The sequence below is a fragment of the Calypte anna genome, chromosome 20, assembly GCF_003957555.1.
Source record: "Calypte anna isolate BGI_N300 chromosome 20, bCalAnn1_v1.p, whole genome shotgun sequence".
NCBI classification, from domain to species: domain Eukaryota; kingdom Metazoa; phylum Chordata; class Aves; order Apodiformes; family Trochilidae; genus Calypte; species Calypte anna.
Window position 1 is genome coordinate 7,126,357 of NC_044265.1, and position 26,060 is coordinate 7,152,416.

The following is a 26,060-nucleotide window of genomic DNA, read 5'->3' on the forward strand; positions in this document are numbered from 1 at the left end:
CAGCTCTGCCTCTGTGATGTGGTGCCTCTTGCATGGTGTCCCCACAGGCTGATGGGGACCAGAAATCTCTGCAGTGCTCACTGAGACTTACCTTGCTCCAGGGGAGGGGATCCTTTCCACCCCACGTGCTCTTCTATTTTCTTTTTGATGTCTGGGATGTAGAGCAGAGCTGGTGGGAAAATCTGCCTTTAGAATTAGAACTGGGCTGCTTTTGTATTTTATTTTCGCCTCATGATTGAAGCATCCTCAGTGACATAGGTTCTGGCCTGGCTGTGTTCAGGCAGTGAGGTTATAGTCATATGCTACTCACTTGCTGGGGCTCACAGTTGTGTGAGCCAAGGCTTTGCCTCCTGCTTTTCTGGAATTTCCCATGGCTCATTCTGGCTTCGCACCACTGGCCTTTTGTTTTGTTGTGTTCACTTATTTTTAATGGAGAAAAGAAAAAGGAAAAAAAAAAAAAGAAAAAGAAAAGAAAAGTGTTTCAAATGGTTTGCAAACAACTTGTCAAACTTCTGAGTCACTGCTTAAATGGAATTGTCAAAAAGCAACCACAGCTCCCTGTTTTTCTCCTGCTTTTGGGTTTTTAATGATGTGCATTTGAGTGCTGTTTCTGTCCATGGAGGGGAAATGTTTGAAAGCAAAACCAGATGTTTAACCTGCTGCATTTGGGTAGGTTTTTTTCTCTAGCAATCACCTGTACTCAGTTTATTTACAGTTACCTGCACTGAGCCCGAGTGATTAGCACAACCAGACGCTGGTTTACAGCCTGCAGACAGCCAAACCGAGCGACCTCTTGTCCTGCCAGGGTTTTCGAACCAGCTTCAAAACGCCTCCGCTGCCGAACCCGTCCGGCTGCAAGCAGCGGGTGGCCGAAACACAGGGGGAATGGAAGGGAGAGATACGGAGTGACACGATCACAGGACTCGGGAGGGCGGAGCAGGGGATGGCAGAGGCGGTATTGGGAGGGGAAGGGCGGTATAGAAGGGCGGAGCGGTATAGCGGGGCGGGGTCGGTGTTTCAGGCCCCACCCGGCGGGCGGGGCTCCGCGTTCCGTCCCGCGGGATAAAGCGGGGCGGCGGGAACGGGTGCGGGTCCGGCCGGTCGGGTCGGTTCCGTTCCGTTCTGGGGAGGGGGTGTGTGTGTGTGATGGCGGTGCTAGGGGCGCTGGTGAAGAAGGTCTGGAGCATCCGGCGGTTCGTGGTGCTGCTGTGCGCGCCGCTGGCGCTGGTGCCCGTGCTGCTGAGCCTGCCCCCCAAGGTACCCACTCGGGGAGGGGTGCGTGGATGGAGACCACCGGCTGTGGAGCCTGGATGGGTGCCCCAGCTGGGGCTGGCACCCAGGGGACAGTGTGGGGACGCTCCTGCACGGGGCAGGAGACAGCGACTGGGGTGCACTGAGCAGCGACAAGGGTGGGGGGGCTGCAACCAGGGACACAGATTCGGGGGAACGCCACCTAAAATACAGCAGCTGGGACTGTGGACCATGAGCGCACACTGGGGACACTGCTTTGGGCATGGAGCGAGGATGTGGGTCCGCGTTACCGGCTGGTGGCACGACCTGTGCGGCACAGCCCCGGGGAGATGGAGCCGGGGCAGAACCTCGGTGCCAAATCCCACTTTGCTGATCGCCTCTTGCCTCAGCCCCAGCAGTATTTGGCCCTCACGAGGGTCTCCCCTGCTACCTGCCAGGGTTTCCCCATGGAGCAAGGGGTCCCCCAAAGCCTGCAGTCTGCCCCAAGTCCTCATCCATCTGCAGCCACCTCAGAAGGGAAACGGAGGGAGCAAACACGGGTTGGTTTATAGGGGGAAGAAGGGATGGATGGCGTGAACTGTGTTTATGTTTCTCATACAGATATCAGGAGGTGTGAGGAACCTGTGACTCAAAATGAGCTTGAGCTAAGTGGCACTAACTTCTTGCTGATACCTAACTGCTATATGGTAGTTTTTATCAGTAGCTCTCACAGGAGACCTGGGGAAAATGAGGCAAAGCAGGGCCATGGCCAGCATCATCCAGTGAGATATTTGCAGAGCTGGGGTGGGGGGCAAGCACCCTGGGCTTGGCTGGGCTCTGAGGTTGCCTGGCACCGCTGTCCCATCCCCTTTTCTGGAGGAGTTACACCGTGCAGTGGTGTGGGCAGGGAGAGAGGGATGCTGCAGAGCTGGAGGGGCCATACAACAGCGTTTGGGATGTGGGGCTGGGAAGTGCAGGGGATCCACCAGTGCCATCTGCACCTCTGTGGAGGGATCTCAGGACCTTTGGTGCTGTATCTGAAAAGCATTTGTGTTGCTCTGGAGGTGTGAACAAACTGACCTTCTGGTAAGGTTTGGGTTTTGGTATGTGTGTTAGGCTGTATGGTAAGCAATCTGTAGCAAGATATTGGAGACTGGAGGATTTTTTGCAGCTGTCCCATGTGTGGAGCTCTCATGCAGCAGGAGGTCTGAGCCTTGGGTGGAAATCCATGGGGGAGTGAAGTCATGGGGAAATTTTGTGCCATTGACTTTGGTATGGGCAGGGTTTCACTCTTACCTTCTGACTCAGATCAATTTGAGAATGACTTTGTTCACGTGAGAAAATAAATGCTATTCACACTTCATGATTATGGAATGATGCAGATGCTGTAAATACATGAAGGTGCAATTTACTTTTGCTTGTGTAGTGCTTGTCAGGTGGAACTTTTATCTTCAAGTAGGTGGAGCTTTTATCTTCAAGTTAGCAGAATATATCTTCCCAGTAGTTAGAAAATGGAATGTCCACAGCTTTATTTAGTGACACCATGTGTTAAAAGAGAAAATCCTTTGGATTTAATCTTGGTTTTTATTTTGCAATACTGGGTGATTTCTTAGGAGGAATATACTTCTTTCCCTGGAATATAATTCTTTCCCCGGAAAAGCAGAAAATATGTTGCACAACAGATAGATAATTCTTTTGCAGATTTGTAAGTAGGTCATAATGTTGGCACATTCATTTATTGCAGCTGAACAAGTGACTTCAATTATATTTAATAGTATCTTGTTTGGCTTGTAAAATCATGAGATACTGTTAGAGGGTGAGGAAACACACTATATGCTCAGTACAAGCCTGGGCCTGAACCATGCTGTGCTTAATTGTGAGGATACATCAGGGACAACAAACCTGCTGCTGTGCTGCAAGAAAGCCTTTGGCCCAGGTGCTTTATGTACTGGTAGAAGTGTACAGTGTTACACAGGCTTGTATGGATTTAGTTGTTCAGGAAAGCAGTTCCTTCATATATATGGAAGAAAATAAAAGTGTCTGTGTAAGGTTTGCTGTTCACACCCACTGCACCCTTGCAGTTTGCTGTCCTGTGCTCCTGGGTGTGACCCTCCAAGGAGCTCACCCACAGTCCAGTCTGATCCATGCTGTTGTGTTAAGGAAAAAATAGGAAAATGGAAGCATTTGCAGCTGATAGGGTGCAAGAGCCACAGGGCAGCTGTGGGTGGGCAAGGAGAGGCCCTGGCAGAGCTTATGGACCTCCTTGCCTTAGCGAGCTGGTTGGTCTCCATGGGTGCTAAATGCATTACTGGTGGTGGCAGTGAGGGTGCCAGTACCTGTGCTGGTTATTGTCATGTCCGTGCCTGGTCCTTGCATGGCTTGCAGCATTTCAAACAAGCCCAACTGCAACCTCACTGAGTTCTCCCCGAGTCTGACATACAGGGGTGAACCTGTAGCTCTGAGTGCCTTGGGAGATTGTATCTGTTCATGTGCAGGGGTCAGTGATTCACCAAGGGTTTCAACACAAAGTTGTCTCTCACTCAATTCAGCAAGAAAGGAAACTTGGTGTTGCATCAACAGGGGATTAAGTCCTGAAGGCTGGAGCTTGCTCGAACTGCCCTCCGCAGCCTGTACTGTGGGGGCTGCAGGAAGGGAAGGGGGCAGGGGGCAGGGTGTGCTTCTAACCACAGTGTGAAAACACTGAGGGGGTACCAGCAAGGGCTGAGCAGGTGAGGGATCTGTGTGTGTTGGAGTCTGGAAGTCATTCTGGCGTGTGATGGAAAGCGAGTGCCCTCAGCTGCACTGCTGGGGGTCGGGTGGTTTATCCTAACACAGGACTGGAGCCCAGCCTGGGCTGCCTGCTCACAAGAGCTGCCTGGGGTGTTCAGCAAAGCTCTGGCTCAGAAGGAGTTGAATCAGCTGCTGCTGGTGTTACTGGCAGGATGCCCCAGGCAAGACACCCCCAGGAAGCAGGCTGGGACAGGAGGGGCTCCTGGTTGTGGTGCAGTCATTGTAGCAACCATGATGCTACTGAGAACTTTCACATGAGGAGCATGGGAGGGTTGGATGGGCTGGAGAGCTCAAGTTCCTGCTGGGATGATCAGTGTGCTGCCTCACATGGTGTTACTGCAGCTGGTAGGAGATAAGCAGTGGGGCTCAGCTCTTGCTAGTCTTATGATGAGGTTCTTCTGATAAGGTGTCTTACAGGCACATCTGCAGTACTTTCCTGCTCTGAGGATGCTAAAATCTGTTCCCATTTCATGTAATTGTTTATCCTCTACCCCCTGGGACGTTCAGCAATTTTAATCTCCCAAGGGACTGGAGCCACCTGAGCTCTGGTTTCAAGGGCAGCATTTCACTTGGGTGTGTATACCAAATCATGATCTAAAGTTGATATAGTGCCCCAAATAGGATGTGGGTTCTTGGATTTGTGTATACTTCTGAGTGATGCCCCATGGCCTGGGGGCAATGGGTTTCCAAGTGAAACCTCCACCTGGGTGCCATCTCCCTGGAGACAAAATCCTTTGAGAAAAAATCATCCATCAAGTCTGGCCTTGCTTATTGCTGATAAACTCCAACATCCATACCTGCAAGCTGCTATTAAAGCCCTGGTCAGCTGTCACCCTGCAGGGGTTCTTCTCCAATTCTCTGTGTGTGTCCCTTCCGAGGGACAATGTCAGCCTGGCACTGGGGTTGAAATTAAATCAGTATCTTTTGTTCTTACTTGATGCCCTTTGTAAGTTGCAGTCATGGAGATGGAGACTTGCATGAGTTGTTTGGTTTGGTTGGTGTTTTGTTTTTTTTTTTTCTGCAATCTCCTTTCTCTGAAATAGAGAAATGAAATTTCTGTTCTGTGGGTGGGTTTGCTGAGACCTCAGGCTGTGCATCCCAACCTGGAACAGTGGCCTGTGTCTGTCACATAAAACAGGACAAGGAAATGCTCCCCAGGAACCAGTTTTCTGTTCATGGTCTGTGTCACCTCTCTCTCTGGTTGCTGCTAAATGGCTGAATATTTACACCCCATGAGCAGAAGTGTGTGCAACCCCCCTGCTCAGGGGCTGTGAATGATTGCAAAGAGCTAAGGAGGGGCTGAAGGAACTGTTCTGCTGGAAGGGGCATGGGGGGCACTTTTAATGAGCTGTGCAAAGAGCTTGTTCCAACAGCTTCTAATGAACTCAATGTCTACAGCCTCTTGGCTTGGTAACAGCTGAGGCAGCCAAATCTGCTAAAAGGAGCTCTGAGCAGGCAAACAGGGCCCAATGCCTTCAGAAAACACACTTGACTTCCTCAGTGGCCATAGAGCAATTTTAGATTAACTGGGACATAATGAGTCCTCCTGATTAGAAGAAGCAGACTATAAGAACTTCCAGAAGGAAAATGGCATTGCCTGCATCCAGGAGCAAAGAACATGAACAAAGGTGGTGTGGGGAAAGGAGGTGATGCCAATGTAGGGGAGTGGGGTGCTGGGCCAGGTGTGGAGTGTCCTGGGGGGTGGAGAGGAGCTGGATCCTGGGCTGGAGAGCACAGCAGGAATGAAGAGGTAGAGTCAGGGGAGCAGCCTGGCAGGTGAAATAAGTGTTTGTAGCCTTATTATGTGTTTCATGCCCAAAGTCACTCTCTGTGACTTGGTATGTGCTTGGTGACTGAGAAAGGCCACCTGCACAAAGCTGGAAGCAATGGTCAGTTTAAAAGAGCTGAGAAGAAGAACTTCAGTGGGGAAAGAGGGATGACAACTGGAAGGAGGGTGACTACGTTTTTGCCATGTACACTGTGAGCTTCAGTTTGGAGGGAGGGCAAGCCTGGCTGAGCAGACTGGGCACAGAGCAAGTGTGAAAGCAGAAATACTTGGGGGAAAAGGGATGTTGACAAAAGTAAATATTAATTGAAAGCTCAGAAACATAAAAACATGGAAAGGGATGTTGAATTGAGGAAGATGTCCTCAGGCAGGGTATTGAAGGTGTTGAGTGGTGTTTCAAGTGTGTGTTTTACTTTCACAGTCCATGAATGTTTGAAGATGTAGAATCTATTGTTGCTTCTACAAGAAGGAGTGAGCCTCCAGTCTATGAGCCAGGGAAGATTTTCTCTAAGATGCTGATTTTGCTTTTGTCATTAGCTTTCTACATGATCTTGGTCGGTTCACCCCCTTTCTCTGAGCTTCAGCTGTCCCATTTGTAAAAGAGAACATGATTTTATGTTTCTGTCAATTCCAAATTAGTTCAAGAAATTTACCTAGAAGTGTTTAATAAATAATAATAAGCTTTATGGCTTTTTTAGCATAACTCCAGAGCAAAATATCTTCCCTGAAGCTCTTACAGCTGCAAAGGGAGAACAGTTTGTGAGTGAGACACTAAAAGCCACCGGGACGATTTTGTCCTGAATAGTTCTGAGTGTCACAGATGGATGTTCCTTTGTGATGGTAGTGGGAGAAAAGGGCTTGAAAAGCTCCAGGCCCATCCAAAATATCTGTTGTTGTTGGGACTGGCGTTCTGGAGGGGCCTTACTGCCTGTCTGGCACTCATTTTCCTGGTCATAGGGTGGAAGGGTGATGGAGGGAGCCTTCCTGGGGATGATGAGGCTGTTATGACCACGTGATGTGCAAAGGTTGATGGAATAAAACCAGAGCTTGGCAGTGTCGAGGTTGGGCTTCTTTGAGCACTGGTTCTGTCTGGTGGGGTGGCTGTGGGCACTGGGCTGGTACAAGGTCCAGATGAGGCTCCTGCTGTGTCCCATTTCAGATTGGTGGTGGGGACTGGTGGCTCCTGTGTGCCCGTGGCTCAGTGCTATGCCTGGGTGAGCCAGTTCACCTGATCTGACCCACCTTGCCTGTCAGCACCTCCTTTCCATGGGGTACCTCATCTGCCCTTCCAGGAGACCTCCTGCTTTCTCCAGCTCTCCTGCCCACAGGAGACTAATCCAGTGACTTGGCTTCCTCTGCCGTAGCTCAGCAGGTCCCCAACATGGAAAATTCCTGGTGCTTTCAGTGCAGTGAAAACAGAATCTGTGTCTGGAAGGGCAGAGGTCATTCCCCAAGGCTCTTGAGCAATAGCAAGCAGAGCTGCCATAGTCCAGAGCCACTGAGCACTTCCCTGGAAATGATTACATGGTTATAAAATTAACCCAATCACAAGACTCCCTTGGTTGATACATGCTACCATTTTTCCTCCTGAACTTTGATAGACTTCTTTTGAAACAGAGAAAAACAAAGCAGCAGGGAGGTGAGAGCAGTCAAAGGCAGCTGGCAGAGCAGAGGGGTCGAAGGATAAAGCTGAGGGAGGTGATGGTGCCACAGGCAGCTCTGTGGGCAGTGTGGCTCTCTCCCTAGAAGACTCTTCTTCTGACATTAGTAGCATTTGTTGTTTGCATACTCATCAATCTTGCTGGGCACTGGGAGCATTAATTAACATTTGCAAGATAACTTGTAAACAAACCTTTCAATTTTATTTAGAGTTTTGTTCAATTTTACTATTGGTTGTAATATTTTTTTTATTCTGGGGTGTGCTTGCTCCAGAGCTAAATTATTCTGAAGTGGTCTTGTTCCTTTTTTGTTCAATGATTGTCCTATCCTAAGTGGAAAAATGTTTAATATAGGTCCAGTTTTTCTTCTTTTGAGGTAGAATAATTTGTATAATCAATGCTACAGCTTTTTTTAAAAAGTGGTTTGCTTTTACACATATGTATATAGATCCATATATGTTTTACAATTTTGGGAAAACCCTCCCTATAGTCTCTTTCTGTCTTGTTTCAGTTTGCCCCTTGGCTTTTGATCTTGCAATGAAGATTTGTTGTTGGATTTATATTGTGCTTCACTGTGATGTTTTCTAGAACATTTCCCATTTGTCAGAGGAGAAATATCCCTTATTTATAATTAGTTTTTAAAATTGTTCTTCACCTGTTTCCTCGAGTCAATTAGAGCCTTCACTGATATGCTCATATACCAAGGGACTGTTAAATATTTTCAGTTGCTCTACCCCTATGAGAAGCAAAGTGTCTCTGTTGTGAAGATTACTTTGATGCAACTTTCCACGCAGAAAACTGAAAGAATACTTTGTCAGTGGAAGAAAAAAATTATACAACCTTTAGAGATCAAACAGAAAGGGTTTAATGAGAGCAAAGCTATTTTCTGTATAAAAAGAGTCAAAGAAAAAGAAAAATTACCACTTGCATTTTAAAACATAATTATTTTTGCTGAAATTACCACTGCCAGGTTTGTTGCTCTGGTCTGGTGGAATTGAAGCCCTGGGGAGCAGGTGGGAGCTGCCAAGTGCCAGTGCTGAGCCCTGGGAATGTCGGGGATTTCTGCACAGTCTTGGGTGGCATTTTACCAGCACCTCAAATTAGGGCTGCAGATGGGCTTTGCATCCAGATCTTGGGAACCTCATGTGAAGCAGGGGCTTCTCTGTGATTAATGAGTTAAAAAATAGAAGCAAACTCCTCTTAGCTCTGTGATACTCGTGTGTCCACGTGTGCTGAAGCTCTGGAGCTTTTCTAGCACAGCTGCTTTTGAAATGCAGAGCTTGAGTGCTAAAGGCAAACCAGAAATTCTGTCATTCCTGCCACTTTTCCAACACTCAGTGAAGGTGTATTAAACAATAAATCTGTATGGGTTTCAGTTCACTCATTTCTTGCACCCAGTCAGGGTGGGTTCTGCTCTTTGGCTTTCTCCATAACTGTGTTGATTTTTATCCTGAAGTTTGTGGATGTGTTACTGATCTGGTGTCTGCTGTGGGAGCTTGGCAACCACCACATTCAGCTAAGGCCTGGAGTGGGTTTTTTGCAGTTGACCAGGCCAGTTGTGGGTTTGCTGTCCCAGCTCTGGTCCCTGGCTTCATGCTCAGCTGCTGCAGCTGAGGCCCCAGGACCCCAGGAGGCATCTCCACTCCCTTCCCAGCCCACGCTCTTCCTGACCCCATCGTGGCAGGGAGCAGAGCCTGCAGCTTCCTCCCAAAAGCCCCAGCAAGCCCATTACTGGGCACAGGAAAAGAAGGTCCAAGTGGAGGGACAGAGGTGCCTTTCAGTGACAATTCAACCTGTTCTATAAACTGGAAAAGAGTGGTAAAATAAATACTCTGTGGCTTCCAAATGACTCTCAGCTGTTATTTATAGCTCTGCGGGCGCTCTGCCCCGTGGCTGCTGACAATGTCCCCGTTCAGCCCATCCTGACCAAGCTCAGCTCTGTGCTGAGCTCCCCCCTTCCCTCTCCCAGGGTTCTTCCATCCTGGGCTTGGAGCTGTTCTCCTGACTTCTTTCCATGACTCGTTATTCCGGCTGTGGCTGTCGTGACAAATGGCTTTGGTCTCGTTTGTACTCCTGAGTGGGTGAATGAATTCATGGTGGGGGGGCACTGGGTTCTGCCAGCCCTGGACAAGGCTGGGGTGATGTTCCTGCCCTCAGGAAGCAGCATGACACCAGGGGGCTTGATTTATGGATTTCCGTAGGCACTGGGATGGGTTGCCATGGAATGGTTTCTCACAGGTCCCTTGGGATATGCTGATCCAAGAAAAGATCTCTATGTACCTCCTATTGCAAATGTGGGGACTTGATACATCTATTTCTCAAAGCTCTTTTTCCATAGCCATGCAAAGCAGAGTTTGTGGAATCTGGAGAGGAAGCATGAAGATTAAGTGTAAGAGGGCCAAGATATTGGGACACCTCCGGATGTTGGCAGCAGTGCCTGTGGAGGTTGGGCACCCTAATTCAGCATGATGGGATAGTTCCCACTCTCCAGAGCTTCCTCTGTTGGTGCCCCAGTGTACTGTCACCCTGCAGCACATCGGAAACTCAGGCAGTTGAGGAAGTCTTGGATTTTGCTGTGGTCTCAGAGGATCAGTGTTAAGTCCCAAATCCCCCCACAGTGTTGCAGGGAGGATGTTGCGCTTGGTGGGATTTATTTAGGAAAAATTCTGTATCCTGGAAGGAGTAACTTGTGCATTTTGCTTGTCTAAGAGCCTTCAAGTGAAAAGATGTCTCTGTAATGCCATGTGTCTCACTTTTCCTCTCCCTTCCCTTTGCAGGAAGGAAGATGTCTCTACGTGATCCTGCTGATGGCCCTGTACTGGTGCACGGAGGCGCTGCCCTTGGCCGTGACTGCTCTGTTGCCCATCATCCTCTTTCCCTTCCTGGGGATCCTCCCATCTAGCAAAGTTTGCCCACAGTATTTTTTAGACACCAATTTCCTCTTCCTCAGTGGTTTAATCATGGCCTCAGCCATTGAGGAATGGAATTTGCACCGCAGGATTGCTCTCCGGGTCCTGATGTTGGTGGGAGTCCAGCCAGCCAGGTGACTACAGGAGCAGGGGGATCTCCATGGGGAACGTGAGCTACAGGTGCTTGGGCAGCAGCTCTGGGCTGTGCTGCCAGTGTCTCCCATACCAGGGGATGTCCACATCCCCCTTTTCCCCAGCTTCCTGAGTTTATTCAGCTGTTTGCCTTTGCTCAGAGGCCAGCAGAGCACGCGGAGAATCATTTGGCTCAGCCCTGTGTTTGTGCTCCGTCCACTTACAGGATAAGCACAGAACTCCCTTTTTCTTGTTAATTTTGTTATCCCTGCACATGAGCTTTTCTTCCTATAGCTATAATATATCGGAGGACTTGCCAAACTGAAGAAATTCAGCTTTTCCTTTTTTCTCTCTTCCAGATTAATTTTAGGAATGATGTTGACAACGTCGTTCCTGTCCATGTGGTTAAGTAATACTGCCTCCACTGCTATGATGCTTCCAATTGCAAATGCAATTTTAAAAAGCCTCTTTGGGGACAAAGACACTACTAAGGATATGAAAAGGGAAAATGAAGAAAACCAAGGTAATTGAGACAGGGCAGTAGCATGAGCCAGACGAGGTCTTCCCTCCTGCCTTCAAATATGCCCCATTTTATTAACTTCCCTGGCACAAGTGTCAGGATTCTTAGCCACAGCTGGATTTCAGTGCTGGTCCTGTTTAATACACATTTTATTACTGTGGTGGAAGAAGTCTGGGCATAAAACTCCCTTTGGGCATAAAACCCCCTTTTATCCTGCCCCTTCCTCACGTCGTGCAGGAGGCAATGCTTATGAATTACCTGGAAAAACCAAGACGTGGGGGTGTCAGAAAGCTGCTGCTGGCCCAAGTTAAAGGCCAGCTCTGTGGGCATGGAGGTGATGGGGCTTGTAGGGGTGCCTTGGGATGGGGAGAGCCAGGGAGGGCTGTCAGCAGTAAGGCTGGAGCAGAGGAGTGCTCAGTGCTGGTGCTTAGTGCAGGGACAGGCAAGGGACCTGTAGGGAATGGGTGGGACAACAGCAGTGTACAGGGTACTGAGGCCTCATGGACAGGGGGGTTCTCCTCTTGTTTTCCTGTTTGTTCACCCATGAAACTGGAGTCTGAGCTGGAGGAGAAAGGGGAGACTGGCAGGGTAAACACCCAGTTCACAAGTGTTTGGTGATTTCCTGGCTTGATGCTTGGTGTTGTTCCTGAGCAGGTTGGGGGTCAGGGGTAAGCAGGTAGATAAGGGAAGTCTTCACAAGTCATTTACCAGGAGTTTTGGCTTCTGGCAGGCAGTGATGAGAAAAAAAAAAAAAAAAAGTCATGAAGGCCCCCTGGCAGGGCCCCCCTCTTACTGATAGTTGGAGCAGTAGGCACGGCTTCCATTTCTTGCACTAATATTAGTGATTCTTCTGCCCCTGTATTTAAAAACAATGGTTTTTTGGTTCTTACTGAGTCTAAAGGCAGAAAAATGGGCCTCCAGAAGATGACTCAAATGTGTGAATATTCTAATAAAGCTATAATTAATAATTCATCATTAATGTTTAGCAATCATGAGATATTTGCACTCTGGGTTGCTTTATCACATCTGCTTTATGAATTTTTGACTGTTCTCATCTATTAAAATCTATGCCACTGACCTTCTTGCTATGATTTCTTACTCTGCAGAAGCATTGTGTTTTGTCAGTCTGCTTTTAACCTTCCTGACCCCATCCTCTGAAATGATTTGACCATGTAGTTTTGCCTGTAAATACAGTAGAGTTTGGGAACACATAAAATCAAGACCCTTGCTGTCTTAGCTATTGGCAAGCACAAAATTAACATCTTTGGCTCACAATGCTTACAGTGGTGCTAGAGGGAAGGTAGAGGCATACAAGTAGGAGCATGAATAAAGTGATGCTTTATAAATACCATTTGATGGTGTGATTATGCATTTTTCTTTTGAGGTAGAGCTTTATAAAAGTAAAAACACAAGTGAAGGAGGAGTCGTCTGTCAAATATCCAACAGCAAACTACAGGTTTTCTTGTAGACTTTTTATTTGAACTTCAGTGTCCTAAGGTACACTCGTCCTGTTCTGTAATCTCACTGAATGGATGAGGAAAGCTGAGTTTCTTGACGGAAGCCCTAAATCTGAAGTCAGTGAAAAGCAATGAATCCGATGTTACAGGTAGGAGCTTTGAGGGAAAGGTGATCTTTGTGTAGGGGTTCCTGTCTGAAACCCGGCTGGATGTAAGGAATGTGCATTTGGAAAAAAAAAAAAATTAATTTTTTATAATGTAACTGATTATATTCTAAACTGAACAGGCAGATTTATTTGTGAAGGGGGCTGTGTGTTGAAGCAAGCTGTTACAGTGGCATATGATTAGGCCAGCTTGCAAATTGCAGATCTGCTTGGGGATGCTTTGATAACACTGTGGTCCAAGAGACTGAAAAATACTTGGGTGTCTCAAAAAACCCAAACCCAAAAAAAATCTAAAGGTTATGTAGCATGTAAAAGCATTTAATTTTCCAAAGAAGTTTCAACAAGTGTTTGAAACCAGGTTTGTTGGAGGGATTTGCTCAGTGCAGAATTAAAGTGATGTCTGATCAGTGGCCACTTTTTTGCTGATGAGAGGTCCTCAAGGTTGCAATTGCTTATGTCCCTGCCCAACCAGGGAGGCAGCATGTTACAGGTCAATAAATACTTGCATGGTTGTGTTACTGGTAGCTGAAATTTGGTGTCATATTTTGTTAATTTTTTTCCTGCTACTGATGCCAGAATGCAGTTAGAGGAGCTTTGGTGGCTGCACTGGTAGCTGGTTCTGGCAAGGCTCTAAACTGAACACACCAACAGGCTTTTTTTCAAGTTCCAGAATTTTCTTCCCGGAGTGGGTTGTAGATTCCCTACAGTTCTGTCTGACATCTCCAGTGATAGGTGTGTGACAAGCTGGGAACCACTGTGCTAGTGAGCCTGTGACCATCTCTCTTGCTCTCTGCCCACTAACCCATCATTGGCAATATTTCATTTTTCTGAGCAGCTTCAGCAACTCCAGGTAAAAATCATGAGGAGGTATTTCCATCCTTTTTTTTTTTTTTTTTTCCCTGCACAGAGAATGTCTTCTGCAAATTCAAGATACCCTGCAGCCAGTACTTGAGGAATTTTGTTGGGCTGCATACTTGGAAATTATGTCTCTAAAGGGGCAGGTGGGAAATGTGCATTTTTGAACACAGCTGCCTGGTTTGGCTGCCTTACCCCAGCCTGTACTGGCAGGTTATGGCCCCAGCACTGCTACTGGCACCCAGGGGTTGGAAATATTCCTGCTTGGGCTTTTTCTGTTTTTTAGAAACCATAAAAACGTCACTAAAGCCAAACTTTTATGGGACAAAACTTTCTGCCTCTAAGGTATATGAGGTGTTTGGGTGAAAAGGCCATTGAATCCTTCTCATACTGCTCTATGTGTAGAGCTGTGTCCGGCCTATGTGGTCTTTGGCCTCTTCTGACTTAGGGACTGGTAATGATTTTTCACCTACTTTGTACAAGTTTCATAGGAAGAGCTTTCTCTGCAGCAGCTTTGGCTTGCCTTTACACAGCTTTTTCCTTTGCTGCCTTTTGCAGACCTCCCTTGTGAGGTAACTTACAGCTGGTCCTGGCAAGTTGGGAAGGGAGCTCAGGCTTAGCAGGGGAAAAAGATTGAAAAATATTAAGAGTTGGAATGAAATGTGTCTCTTTGCAGAGCCAGCACTAGGCTAGAGGGGGACAGCAGTGGGCGAAATTGGGCCAAATGTGTTGGGGGATCAACAGTTAGCCATGGGTTAATGTTTGTCCATCTCATTACACCCTTCCATGGCATCATTGCTGGGATGAAAGCTCAGCATGTGTGTGTCCAAGCCAATTAACTCCAATTCAGTAAATTAGCCATGTGTAAACCATGACTTTGCAAATCTCCTTGGTTCATTGAGCTGGAATGAGCTCTGTGTCTTCAGTGCACATGTGAGTGAGTCCAAAGACTTTGACCACTGGCCTCTGTGCACTGCGTTTGGTCTCCAGGGCATGAACAGGTAGGAGAAGATCATGGATAGGACTGGAGAGGGATCATGGATAGGACTGGAGAGGGGTGCAAGGACATTTGGGGGTTGATGGGATGTGGGCTCTGCACACAGTGGTCTGCAGAGGCCAGGAAGATGTAAGGACACAGACCTCTAGACCCCAAAATCATACAAAGATCCCTGGGAAAGGCAGCAGAGCCAGTGGTGATTGGTAAGGGCCACTTGGGCTGAAGGTGGTTGAAGTTTACAAATTCTCCAGTCCTGAGGAGGACTGGAAAACAGGGTACAATGGCACAACCCTACTGTCAACCTCAGGAGGTTAAGCCACGAGCCAGAACTACAAATGCCACAAGCCTGGTAAAAAAAAAAAAAAAAAAAAAAAAAAAAAAAAAAAAAAGTGATTATATTGTATTTCTGTCCTTTGATTTCTGGTTTCTTCCTTACGTACATATGTGGTAGAGTGGTGTGCACCTCCCAGTTTACTGCCAAAGTCACCACACTGGTTGTTCTGGATAAAATTGACCCAATTCCCAAGTGCTCCTGTGTCCTGCTTGCATTCCCTGTTTATTGATAAAAGGAGGCAGAGCCCCTGTGAAATATGCAGGAGGGCCCCTGGGAACTGGGTATGCAAGAGTGTCCTCCTACCCTCTGGGGTGGCCCTAAACTTTTGCTGGGGAATGGTCTTTCAGCCTGCAGGGTCTGTCATTTATGGAGGGAATGATGGGCTTGGGAATGGGCCTTCCCAATAGGGTGCATTTCAGAGGACCTGGTATGATGTCTAACCCCCAAAAGCACCCTACTCTCATCTTTAAAGTGTGAATTACAGCTCTACGGTGATTTTGCATTACGTGTCTGCAGGGGGTAAAATTCTCCCCTCTTGGTGACAGAGCTCCATGGCAAGGAGTGCTCCTGCTGCATCTTGGGGAATGTGCCTTAACAGATACATCAGGCCCAAGAGTTTGTCTTCCAGAGAATGAGATACGGTTACCCCCAAGGCCCCCAAACTCATCCCAAACCCCTGACTTCAAGGGGCAACCTGAAACTCCTGCTCACACGAGTGGATCCCAGAGTCCAACCCGTGGCAGTAGTGAAAGGACCAAGTAGAGTGGTTGCTTGGTCATCCCCATCAGATGCTTCCAACCCCATGGCAGGAGCTTGTCCTTTGTTTGGACCAGCCCTCCTCTGTCAATGGCACTTGTTTCCTCTGTTTGGTTCAAGGAGGATTTTTCTAGATACTTTGAACTGTTTTAAAGTCCTAATCTTTCTTTTTCAGCATCTTTACAGCAGAATAAACTTTACACTGTACCAACTGAGATGCAGTTTCTGGCAAGTACTGAGGAGTAAGTTAACTATAAAGTTTGTATTAGAGAGTTGAGAAAGAGAATTATCCCCTGAACTAGACCAAGCTTTAGGAATTTGAAATTCAATCACTGAAATGCTTGATTATACCAAATGTCCCAATCACTAGCAGCCTGATGATAGAAACCCTCCTCTGTGTGTCCAGCATCCCTCTGCATGTCCCAATCATTGCAGAGATTGTCCAGCCACCCTGAACTGGCAGCCAGAGGTGCCTTCTGCTGGGAAGTTGTCCCTTGGTTTTCTCAGGAACATCAAACATGTGAAACCAGTGGCATAAAACTCACCAGGATTTACACACTGGTGATGATCCTGCTTTGATACCACCGATAGGAATGAAGCATCTTTTCAGGAGCAGATGTTTCCTTCTTCTCGGTGCTATCATTTTATTTTTTATTTTATTTTATTTTATTTTAGCAGTCCTGTGGACTTTATGCCAAACATTACAAGTTGCTGAGGGGCTGGGCAAGGCATGTGCACCCTCAGCTCCTATGTGTGGGTGCTGAGGATGCTCTGCCCTCTGCAAAGCTGCTGGTCCCAGGTGGCAGTTTGCTGGGCAGACCCCTCAGCTGCACTGAGCTGCTTAGGTGTCCTTGAGGAGAGTGTTAGCTTGGATTGCTAAAAACTGGGAGTTTTCCTTCTGTCAAGGCTCTGAAGTGGTTGCGCTGTATTTAAACCAGGGCTTTCACCGGATTCTCTTTTGGACTATTTTAAAGCAAAGATCTGTCAGAGGAGAAGGAGATTTCCAGTGATGCTCTCTCCGACATAAAGGAGGAAGAGGAATATAAAAGAAATATATGGAAAGGTTTCCTCATCTCAATCCCATACGCTGCCAGCATCGGGGGTACAGCAACGCTGACGGGAACGGCACCAAACCTCATCCTTCTGGGACAGCTGAAGAGGTATGGGAGGCTGTCCTGGAGAGCCCTGTAAATCCTGGAAAAGAGAGACATGCCCTCCATCCCTGTAGGAAATTCCCTATTGTGCTGGGAACTGGTTTGGAAAATTCATGACCTTTGAGAAAGTTTTGGGAAACTTGGTGAGCAGATGAAAATACAGAGTGGTTGCCTCCTTCTTAGCTATAAAAAACAGGTTCCCAGTGTAGCCAGTTAGGCTGCCAGCCAAACCAACGGGCTTCACCTTGCTGATGCTCTTAATCACACTGAATTTAATGGGACATGACTACCTATTTACATTTAATCTGGTAACTGTTTTGATTAAATGGGCCCACAGGTGTTTCTTTGCTGGCCTCTGTCACCATGCTCAGTCTCTCTCAGGCAGGGTCATCCCAGGGAGGCTCCTGTTCACATCTCCAGCAGAGTTTAATCCTGGGTGCTCAGGAGTGTCACTGGATGAAGGCATCAGCCATCTGGAGAGGTTTTCTGATCTTCCCATGAATGCTTCCAGAGCTGGGCTGGGCAAGCTGTGGGTGGCAGGGTGGCCTGAGCGGGTGTCCCAGCACAACACTCTCCAAATCTCTTAGTGCCAGTGTTAATGCACACAGCAGAATAATTTTTAAATGCACACTGGCAAGTTTGTGGGGTATTTTTCTGCTGACCTCAGGTATTTGTTTACCCTTAAATTAAAGGATTGTTTCCTTTGCATTAACTTGATTTTTCCCGTTTGCTTAGTTATTTTCCAGAATGTGATGTGGTGAACTTTGGTTCTTGGTTTATGTTTGCATTTCCTTTAATGCTGATTTTTCTTCTCCTGGGATGGCTGTGGATCTCCATCCTGTATGGAGGAATCAACCTGAGGTATGTTTATAGTCACTACACATGTATGTTGCCTCTCATGCTAAACCTCCTGCTATCACCCAGGATCCTCTCATGGACAGTGAGGGGTTTCATGACTAACTTCAGGATGCTCATGCTATGACAAGTCATCTGTTTTTAAGAAGCTGAGATGCAACAGGAGGGGTTTAAAGCTGTAACTAGATATACTTTGTCTAACTGACATACATATCTGTACAGAATAAGTATTATATATTAATTCAGTTAAACATACAACCTTTAAAGGTTGGTTTACTGCCTGCTCTGAGCCTGTGGAGGTCAGTGGCAGATTTTCAGTGATGGAGAGGAAAGCAGGAGCAAACTTTGAAGACCAGAGTGAAATCTTGCTTCCCTTAGAACTAGTAGCAAAAATTTCCCAGAACACAGAAGAACTGGGATGTGCTCCTGGGACAGAATCTTGGGTTTGGAGCAGATTACTTCACCACAGGGCTTAAATTTACAACAACGTGTTAATCTGTAACTGAGAGTAACATGTTTTTCCTGTAAATCTTTGCTGAATACATGCAACCCCTGGGGTACACTACTTAAAATGATTGCAGCATTGCTGTGCCGGTTCCTCTGGAGCTTTTTTCCCCCTTACAGGCTCTCATACGTAATAGTAACAAACTCACAGTCTTGCTTCCTCCAGGGAAAAAATCTTTAATTGTTATTTTGATTTTAAAACACAAATAGAGGAGGGGAGTGGGGCGGGTGGGAAGAGAACAAGTGTCCAAATATTTACATTGTCTCTGATACAGAGACAAAAAAAAAAATCAATGGGAAAGTTTCAATCCAGAAAGTGTTGAATGCTGGTCCTTCAGTTGCTGGTGGGGCTTCAGGGATGCTCTGCTGGCTCAGAGCTGCTCAGACCTGACTGGAGTTGGTGTGATCTGGAGCCTGAATCCCTGAGTCCCACAGGGAGGGTTGGGACATGGCCCTGAGCAAGCAGGTGAGGGAAGAGGTACCTGTGCTGCCCAAAGGCCCTGGTGACAGCCAGAGTTGCTCTGGTGCTTGGAGAACGTGAGGCTTTGTGTTGTGTTTGGCTGGGCTCCCAGCTCAGAGCTGCACTGGGACAGCTGGGACAGCACAGATCCCAGTGGTCCCCAGAGGAGAGAGGTGCCTGGGCTGAGACTGCAAAGCTGCATGAGTACAAGTGTGTGTCTGCAGGAGCTTGGGGGATGTTTTGGCTGCAGCAACCCAGGGAGAGGCTGAATCCATAGCACAGGGCAGGCACGGGGACATCACTGCAGGAGCAGCTCAGCTTTGCTTGAATCCAAAAGGCATGAAAAGGCTTAGGTGTAGGCTGGCTGAGCTGATGCTGCCCTCAATAACACTCCCTCTAAAAACCAAGAAGGGCTGAGTATATCTCTGTGAGGTTCAGGAGTCTCTGAATGGTCAACCATTCATCCATGCAGAAGATCCATCCATGAGATCCCATTGGAGCTGTGAGGGAAGATAGGAAGCACGGGCACTGTGGGGCTGGGGGAGCTGTAGAAAGTGGGGGTTTTAAGTTTAACCAGGCATGGTTAGCAACTGGATTCAATGGCATGAGATGTGATAGGAGATGAGGTGTCAGACATGAATATATATTTTTTATATATATATTTATATTTATATTTCTATATATAAAGCACCTATCACCATATTGATAAACATTCTTTGGAACCACTCTGTGCATCATTTGTGGGCACATACTGCAAAGGAGCAAACAGGGTGTGAGGTCAGTGTGGCTGGGCTAAGAGGCTTAGCTAGGAGCACATTAACATTCCCAGCCAGTTAGAAATTCCTCACATTTTTGTTGATCCTCAGCAGCATCCTGGGATCACCCAGGAAATTGCAAGTGACTTCAGAAGTGGAGGGGCAGATTAATTTTCCCTGTCTTGCTCTTCCTAGTTATTGTGTCCAAGTAGTTATGGGCTAGAGATGAGGACATCCTGCAATGTTGGGTCTTCGGCCATCACAGCCCATGCTGGAGGAAACTGCTCAGAATATAAATAGGAAAACTTCCTAACTTCTGCAGGGTCTCCTTTGCATGAATGCAGAGAGAGAGGATATATGAAATAAATCCTGTGTCTGCACCAGCATCCTTCATCATCAGTCTTCATGATCTGGAGCTGATGCAAAGGGAGCCACCAGAGATGTGCAACTTTGAGCCTTGCAGAGCAGGCAGGGAGGAGGGCAGTGTGTGTGTCTGTGCTGCAGGAGTCAATGCAGTGTTTGCTGTGTCACCTGTGTTAGTGGCATGTGAAGATTTAACTGTGTTTCTTCACAGGGCCTGGAGAAGAAAAAAGTCAAACATAAGAATGGATGCAGAAGCCCGAGCCAGAGAAGTGATCCAAGAGGACTATCAGAAACTGGGGCCAACAAAGTGAGTCATCAGGCTGGGACTGAAATGAAAAAGAAATCAAGTGGGACAGAAATGTCCTGTCTTAAGAGTGAAGAGCTGGGGGAAATGGAGGGTTTTTTAGAAGATGAAATAGACGTTTGCACATGCTTCAGCCTTTCCACTTTCACTAAGAGGAGTAATTGCAAATAGCAGCTTGTTCAAATCTTCTCAAGAACAAAGTTTGTATTACAGGGTAAATTCATGCTGAGTTATTTAATTACTGTTTGTAATTTTTCTGCTCCAGGGACAAAGCCAATCCTATGTGTGCTATGTACTAACCAACACAGTCTTAATTTTGAAGACTTGTGCATAGCTGTTGTGTGAAGCAGGAAGCATTTGCTGAGAAGGCTGAGGGATCATATGATAGATAGGAGTGATATGGGCTGTGGATATACTTGGAGAAAGCTTAATAGCTACTCAAAGAAAATATATTTAAAGAAGTCAGATCCATGTCATGGAGTATGTGATTCTTTCTGGATAACTCCTTCAACTGTATTAGCTGAGTGAATAAAGAACAAGATTACTTTAGCTTCTTATTGTAGTTTCTCAAAGAACTTGTCTTCTGGGAAAAGCTTGATGCAAGTTGTGATGATGGGGACCATGTTTTGGAGAAAGGAACCAGCAGAAAGAAAGATGAGTTTTAGACTTTAGAGAAAGATAAAGGGGGGAGCAGGAAAAGTTTAGTGAATCAAACCCTAGGTGTGTCCAAGCCACTGATATTCTGAGCTAGCAGGGATAGAGAAGGTTTCTGAAACTGTATCTCTTAACCTTATGAGGTCTGTGTTTCTCTTTCTGTAAAATAATACTTTCATACTCAGTTCTGTGAAGACTGTGATGTTTGTGTCATGCTATCAACACTGTAATTATTGCTGTTGTGTAGAAAATGGAGTGGTTCTTCAAAGACAATTGTCTGTGCCTGTGCTGTAAATGAAAGAAATTGGTTTATTTGTTCCACTCAGTACATTACCAAGCAGCCTGCAAAATATCCCTGAAAGAATCAAAGTCCCGCTTTGAGCTCTAGGAGTGAGGAAGCCCATTAAGCTGTGCTTTACCAATTTGATTAGCAGCCCCATAACTTAAAATCAATGCAAGTGGCCTCTTCCCAAGGTTTTAAATGCCCTTCCTTGTGCTCAGACAGGTTTTATACAGTGTTTTGAGGCATTGTCTTGGTTAAATGTTGGGTCAAGCCTGATACTTCACGGATGATATTGTCATTTACCCAGCAGCTTCTCATGTGCCTGAGGGGTACTGTTTAGGTTTTGACCTCTAAGTTTGTTCCTGCTGTCTTATACATGATTTGAATTTCAGTTGTCCTTTTACATTGCTTGAGCTGGAGTGCAGCCATCCCTGGCTGACCCTGCCTTAGGGACATCCCTGAGGGCAGCTGGAATGGCTATGAAATGCTGCTTGGCCTGAGCCAGAGGGTCAACCTTGTATACATCTGTTGTGACATCTGCTCTGGACATTTCCTTGTTTCTCCTTAACGTCTTCCAACAAGAGAGAATTTCTGGCAAATACCAATATTTGCAAATAGATTTACAATCTATTCCAGTGGTTCATTGTAGCTATTTTTAGAAAACCAGCCTAACTTCTCACTCAGGCTGCTGCAAGCTGACTTCAATACTAGTCCTAACTTGGATTCGCCTCTTTATAACATTTTAACTCCATTTCTTTCTGGTTTAGGTTTGCAGAACAGGCAATTTTCTTCCTCTTCTGCATGTTTGCCATCATGCTTTTCTCTCGGGATCCCAAATTCATTCCAGGCTGGGCAAGCTTGTTTCCACCAGGGTAAGATTTTATTCTCATTCCACTGTCACATTTTTCAAAAGTATTTCCAAGTTGTTGAGATTTCTGGCTTTCTGATTGCTCAGGTTTCCTATAAAAAATTGAACAAAACTTTGAGTAGCAGAGACAACTTGATTGTTTCTGTCTCCTGAAGGAGGCACACATGAAGCCTGGTGGGAAGTTGGCATGGGTCTATCTGAGGGCATCCCTAGGGTTTTAATGTTGGGAAAGCTGTTTACAGGTACATTTACAGTGAAATAGTGAATTCTTTCACTGGAGGTCTGGAAACTGAAGAGAGATGGCAGGACCCAGCCCTGTGTGCTGTCCTGCCTGTTTGGCAGTTTTGCCTGCACTGTGACATCTGTATCTTGGCAAGACAAATGGATACAGCAGTTGAGGAATGCTAAATCTCAGAGAAGGTGTTTTTTTTTTTTTTTTTACAGAAGAGATCTCCATAGTGGTTTTTTTGTTTGTTTGTTTTAAATAAAGCCCCATCTTAATAAATTATTCCTTAATACAACAAAGTAGTTATGGGCTTTTTCCTCATCAATTAATAGCTCCTTACAGTCAAAGGCAGGCTTAAGCTCTTTACTGGATGGAGCTTGTCTTACACCTTAGACTTTGAGCATTTTCCCAAGAGCCTGTATAAAGAAGGTGATTTGGGCTCTGCCTCTCTTCCTCTCTGCAATGACCTGGGGAAATTTATCCTCACAACCCCTTGTGGACTGACCACAACTCAGTCCACAATCAGAGGATCAGAGTGGTGGGGATTAGCTCCTGGTTTTCACATTTGTAGGGCAGATTTTCTGGGGGGTTCACTGCCACTGTAGAGCTGTAGCTCGACAGGGAATTAAATGAAAAGAACTTTGAACAATGAGGGTTGTTCAAACCTGACAGAAATTTGTAATCTTCTTTGCCAAATCCCCGTTCTCATAAAGTTTGTAATTCTACAGGTTTGTGCTTCTTACCACTGTTTCTGCTGCTTTTGGACAGGTTTATCTCAGATGCAGTGACAGGAATCACCATTGTGATTATTCTGTTCTTCTTCCCTTCACAAAAACCTTCCTTCAGGTGGTGGTTTGACTTAAAAGGTGAGTAGGAGGTCCCTCTGGGCAGGGACTCTGCCCTTGCCTGTGATCTGGCAGGGCAGGCACACAGCAAGAGCCAAAAACATCTTCCCTTGGAGCAGGACCAGCCCAAGGCAGCTGTGCTGGCCATCTGGAGCAGTGTGGGTTGAAGGTACAATGTGACCCTACGGAGGTTATTTTTATGCAGTTCCTGAAGGGGTTACTGCCCTGCTGCTGATGGCACGAAGGACTCAGTCACTGATGTAGCTGTCAGGGATGATGCCATGGGGGTTGAAGTGAACTGAAATAGGTGTTGATTTACTGTAGCTGACCTGACTGTGAAAGAGGTTTGGTTGTTACTCCCAAACAGCTCCTGTCCCTCAGAGGGTGCACAAACCTCTGAGGGGGCAGAGCTGACTGAGTTAACCATACTCAGAAGTAGGAGCCCTCCCTCAGTTTCAAGAATGATTTAAAATCTACTTTCCTAAACTCCATCCAATTTTGGTACGAGGAGACTTTTGAGGTTTTGGGTCTGTCCTCTTGAGAGCAATGAGATCCAAATTTTAAATCATAAGCCACTTGGAATAAGAGGTTGTCTGAATGTGGAGGTGCAGCTGCTCGTGGCTCTTTGTTCAGCACCACCTGGGGCTGTGAGAACAAAATATCAGCTGCTTTGTGTCATGCACATTTGTTGTGTTGTCCACATGCAGGAAGATGTTTAGTTAGGCCTCTTCCTCCTCTGGATTAAATATGTGTGCCCTTGTTCAACAGAAAATTACAGCCCCATTAGTGTGTTCTTCCATATGACAGAGCTCACTTCATCATGTATTACGAGATGGCCTTTAGGGCAGATGAGCTCTTTGCTATAAAACTCTCTGGCTGTTGAACAGCAAGTGGAAAATTAAGAACATCTTCATCATTCAAATGTTAGAAAATTTCCTCCTTCCACAGACTCCTATCTGTTAAGACAATGTTTCTGTCTGTTATGGAGGGAGAATTAATTTGATATTAAATGTTCCCTCAAGAAAGCCTCAAGGAAAACTTTAAGTGCTAGAATTTCTTTTCTTTTCTTTTGATTTTTAAGCTCTGACATTAAGTTAAATGATCTGTTAATTGTCTAGCTTAAGAGAATCCTTATATATCTTTTATTAGGAACCCATGGTTAGTGAGCTTCAGCACTGATGTCAGGCTCATGATATCATTCTGTCTGATGGTGACTGACCTGCTCCTCTTTGGGTGGGTGTTTGACACAGGGGTTTTCTCTTCATCTAGCACCAAACACTGAGACACAGCCTTTGCTGACTTGGAAGAAAGCCCAAGAGACTGTGCCCTGGAACATCATCTTGCTGCTTGGAGGAGGCTTTGCCATGGCCAAGGGCTGTGAGGTGAGGCCCACTGCAGATGCCACATTGTAGTGATCCCGTCTCACAGGGCTGGATATTATCAGGGTGTCACTTGGGGTTCTTGTCTGGTTTTGGGAAATAGGCATTTGTGGTGTAACTTGAAGGATGTGTTTCTCAACTCTAGGTGATGACAATGCAGAGCAGATAACAAAGGAGGTGAAGGGTTCTTACAACTCCTTTCAAACTGCTTGCTGTTAAATACCCTGAGGACATTGCACGCAGGTGCTTGTGTGGCTTGGTGCAGGTCTAGGAGAGGCTCAGTTCACCTGGAGGGACACAGGACTCTCCTTTCCAGCTTGTTTGCTCCTCTCCCCTTCTGCAGGAGTCGGGTTTGTCTGTCTGGATAGGAGGCCGTCTGCAACCCTTGGAGGGGGTACCACCTCCTGTGGCTGTCATCCTCATCACAGTGGTCATCGCCTTATTCACGGAGTTTGCCAGCAACACAGCCACAATCATCATCTTTCTGCCTGTCCTGGCAGAGCTGGTAAAGTAGCCCCGTGGCAAGAGCAGCTGCTCCTTTGCTCCCCTCCTCTCCCTGCCCCTGGGATGGGCAGGTCTGTGTTGTGTCTGTGCTGGAACAGGCACTCTGCAGTCTCACTGTACAGCACTTTAAAATCCTTGGGAGAAGCAAAGCCAATGTAGCATAAGGGTTGGACTTGATGATCTCTGAGGTCCCTTCCAACCCAGCCAATTCTATGATTCTATGATAACATGGACACTGAAGGATAATACCCCTTCAGATGGTGGCCATATCTTTATCACAGTGCATGGGATGGGGCTCTGCATGGTGTACTAGCCAGTTGCATTCTTTGGTATATCTGCCTAACACTCCAAATCCCCAAGGTACAATTTCTGTTTCTTTCTGTTTTTCAAGGCCATTCGTCTGAAAGTAAATCCCCTCTATTTAATGATACCAGGAACTATAGGATGCTCCTATGCCTTCATGCTGCCAGTCTCAACACCTCCAAACTCTATTGCATTTTCTTCTGGACACTTGATGGTCAAGGATATGGTAAGTTCATCTGGACACAGAAAATGCTTGAAAACAATCAGCCTGAGTTTTCAGTGTTTAAAAAAGGAATTTTCTGGGTTGTTACTAGTTCAACATGTTCTAAAGTAAAAAGACAAAAATATGATGCTGTTCTGAGGAGTGTTTGAAGGCACAGGGATATGGAAAGAGCCTGTATGACACCTGGCCCTATGAAATTTAGAGCAACCATGGCTTCAAATGGTGACAAATCTAGTACTGAACATGCTCAGCGTCTCCCAGACCCTGCTTCTGTTCTTGCCAGCATTAACAACTCAGCTTTCACAGGTTTCTGGGTGCAAGAAAAGAAATAAAACTTATAAGTAAACTTTAGCTTAGTCCCAGTTCCTGTTCACATTCCTGAGGCTAAACAGATGTTAATATTTTTGATGGATCAAAGCTTGGTGAACATCTGCAGAATGGCCTTTATGGCTTAAGAAAGCTCACTTAAGATGTTACTAGTAATGATGGCAATTAAACCTTCCATTTTTGTAATATTTATATTCAAGTAGCTTCATGCTTCACATGCTGTAGCTGTCCAGTCTAAACTCAATAGCTGTCTTTGTATTTCTTTTGTAGGCAAGAACTGGGTTGCTCATGAATCTTATGGGAGTTCTACTTCTTAGCTTGGCTATGAACACATGGGCCAAGAGCATCTTCCAGCTGGGGACCTTCCCTGCATGGGCCAACATCCATGCAGAAAATACCACCTCACTCTTGACAGATGTAGAAAATGTCACTTTAAGTGCACTAAATAAAATATGAACAAAGCCA

At 46.3% G+C, this 26,060-nt stretch overlaps 1 protein-coding gene across 2 annotated transcripts; it reads left to right on the plus strand.

Annotated features, from left to right (window-relative positions):
- The first annotated feature begins 1,146 nt into the window (after positions 1-1,146).
- On the plus strand, positions 1,147-26,060 carry SLC13A3 (solute carrier family 13 member 3). Of its 2 annotated transcripts, XM_008497876.2 has the most exons (14): positions 1,147-1,257; positions 10,242-10,507; positions 10,865-11,028; positions 15,764-15,830; positions 16,504-16,513; positions 16,579-16,748; positions 17,478-17,603; positions 19,891-19,986; positions 21,688-21,792; positions 22,783-22,880; positions 24,129-24,241; positions 24,582-24,743; positions 25,134-25,271; positions 25,866-26,060. In XM_008497876.2, exons 1-14 carry the CDS (start codon positions 1,147-1,149, stop codon positions 26,049-26,051), a joined length of 1,812 nt encoding a protein of 603 aa, XP_008496098.2. In that variant the 3' UTR covers positions 26,052-26,060. The 2 variants fall into 2 exon arrangements, with proteins under 2 accessions (XP_008496098.2, XP_008496097.2); XM_008497875.2 differs by lacking the exon at positions 16,504-16,513 and having other exon boundaries at positions 16,563-16,748.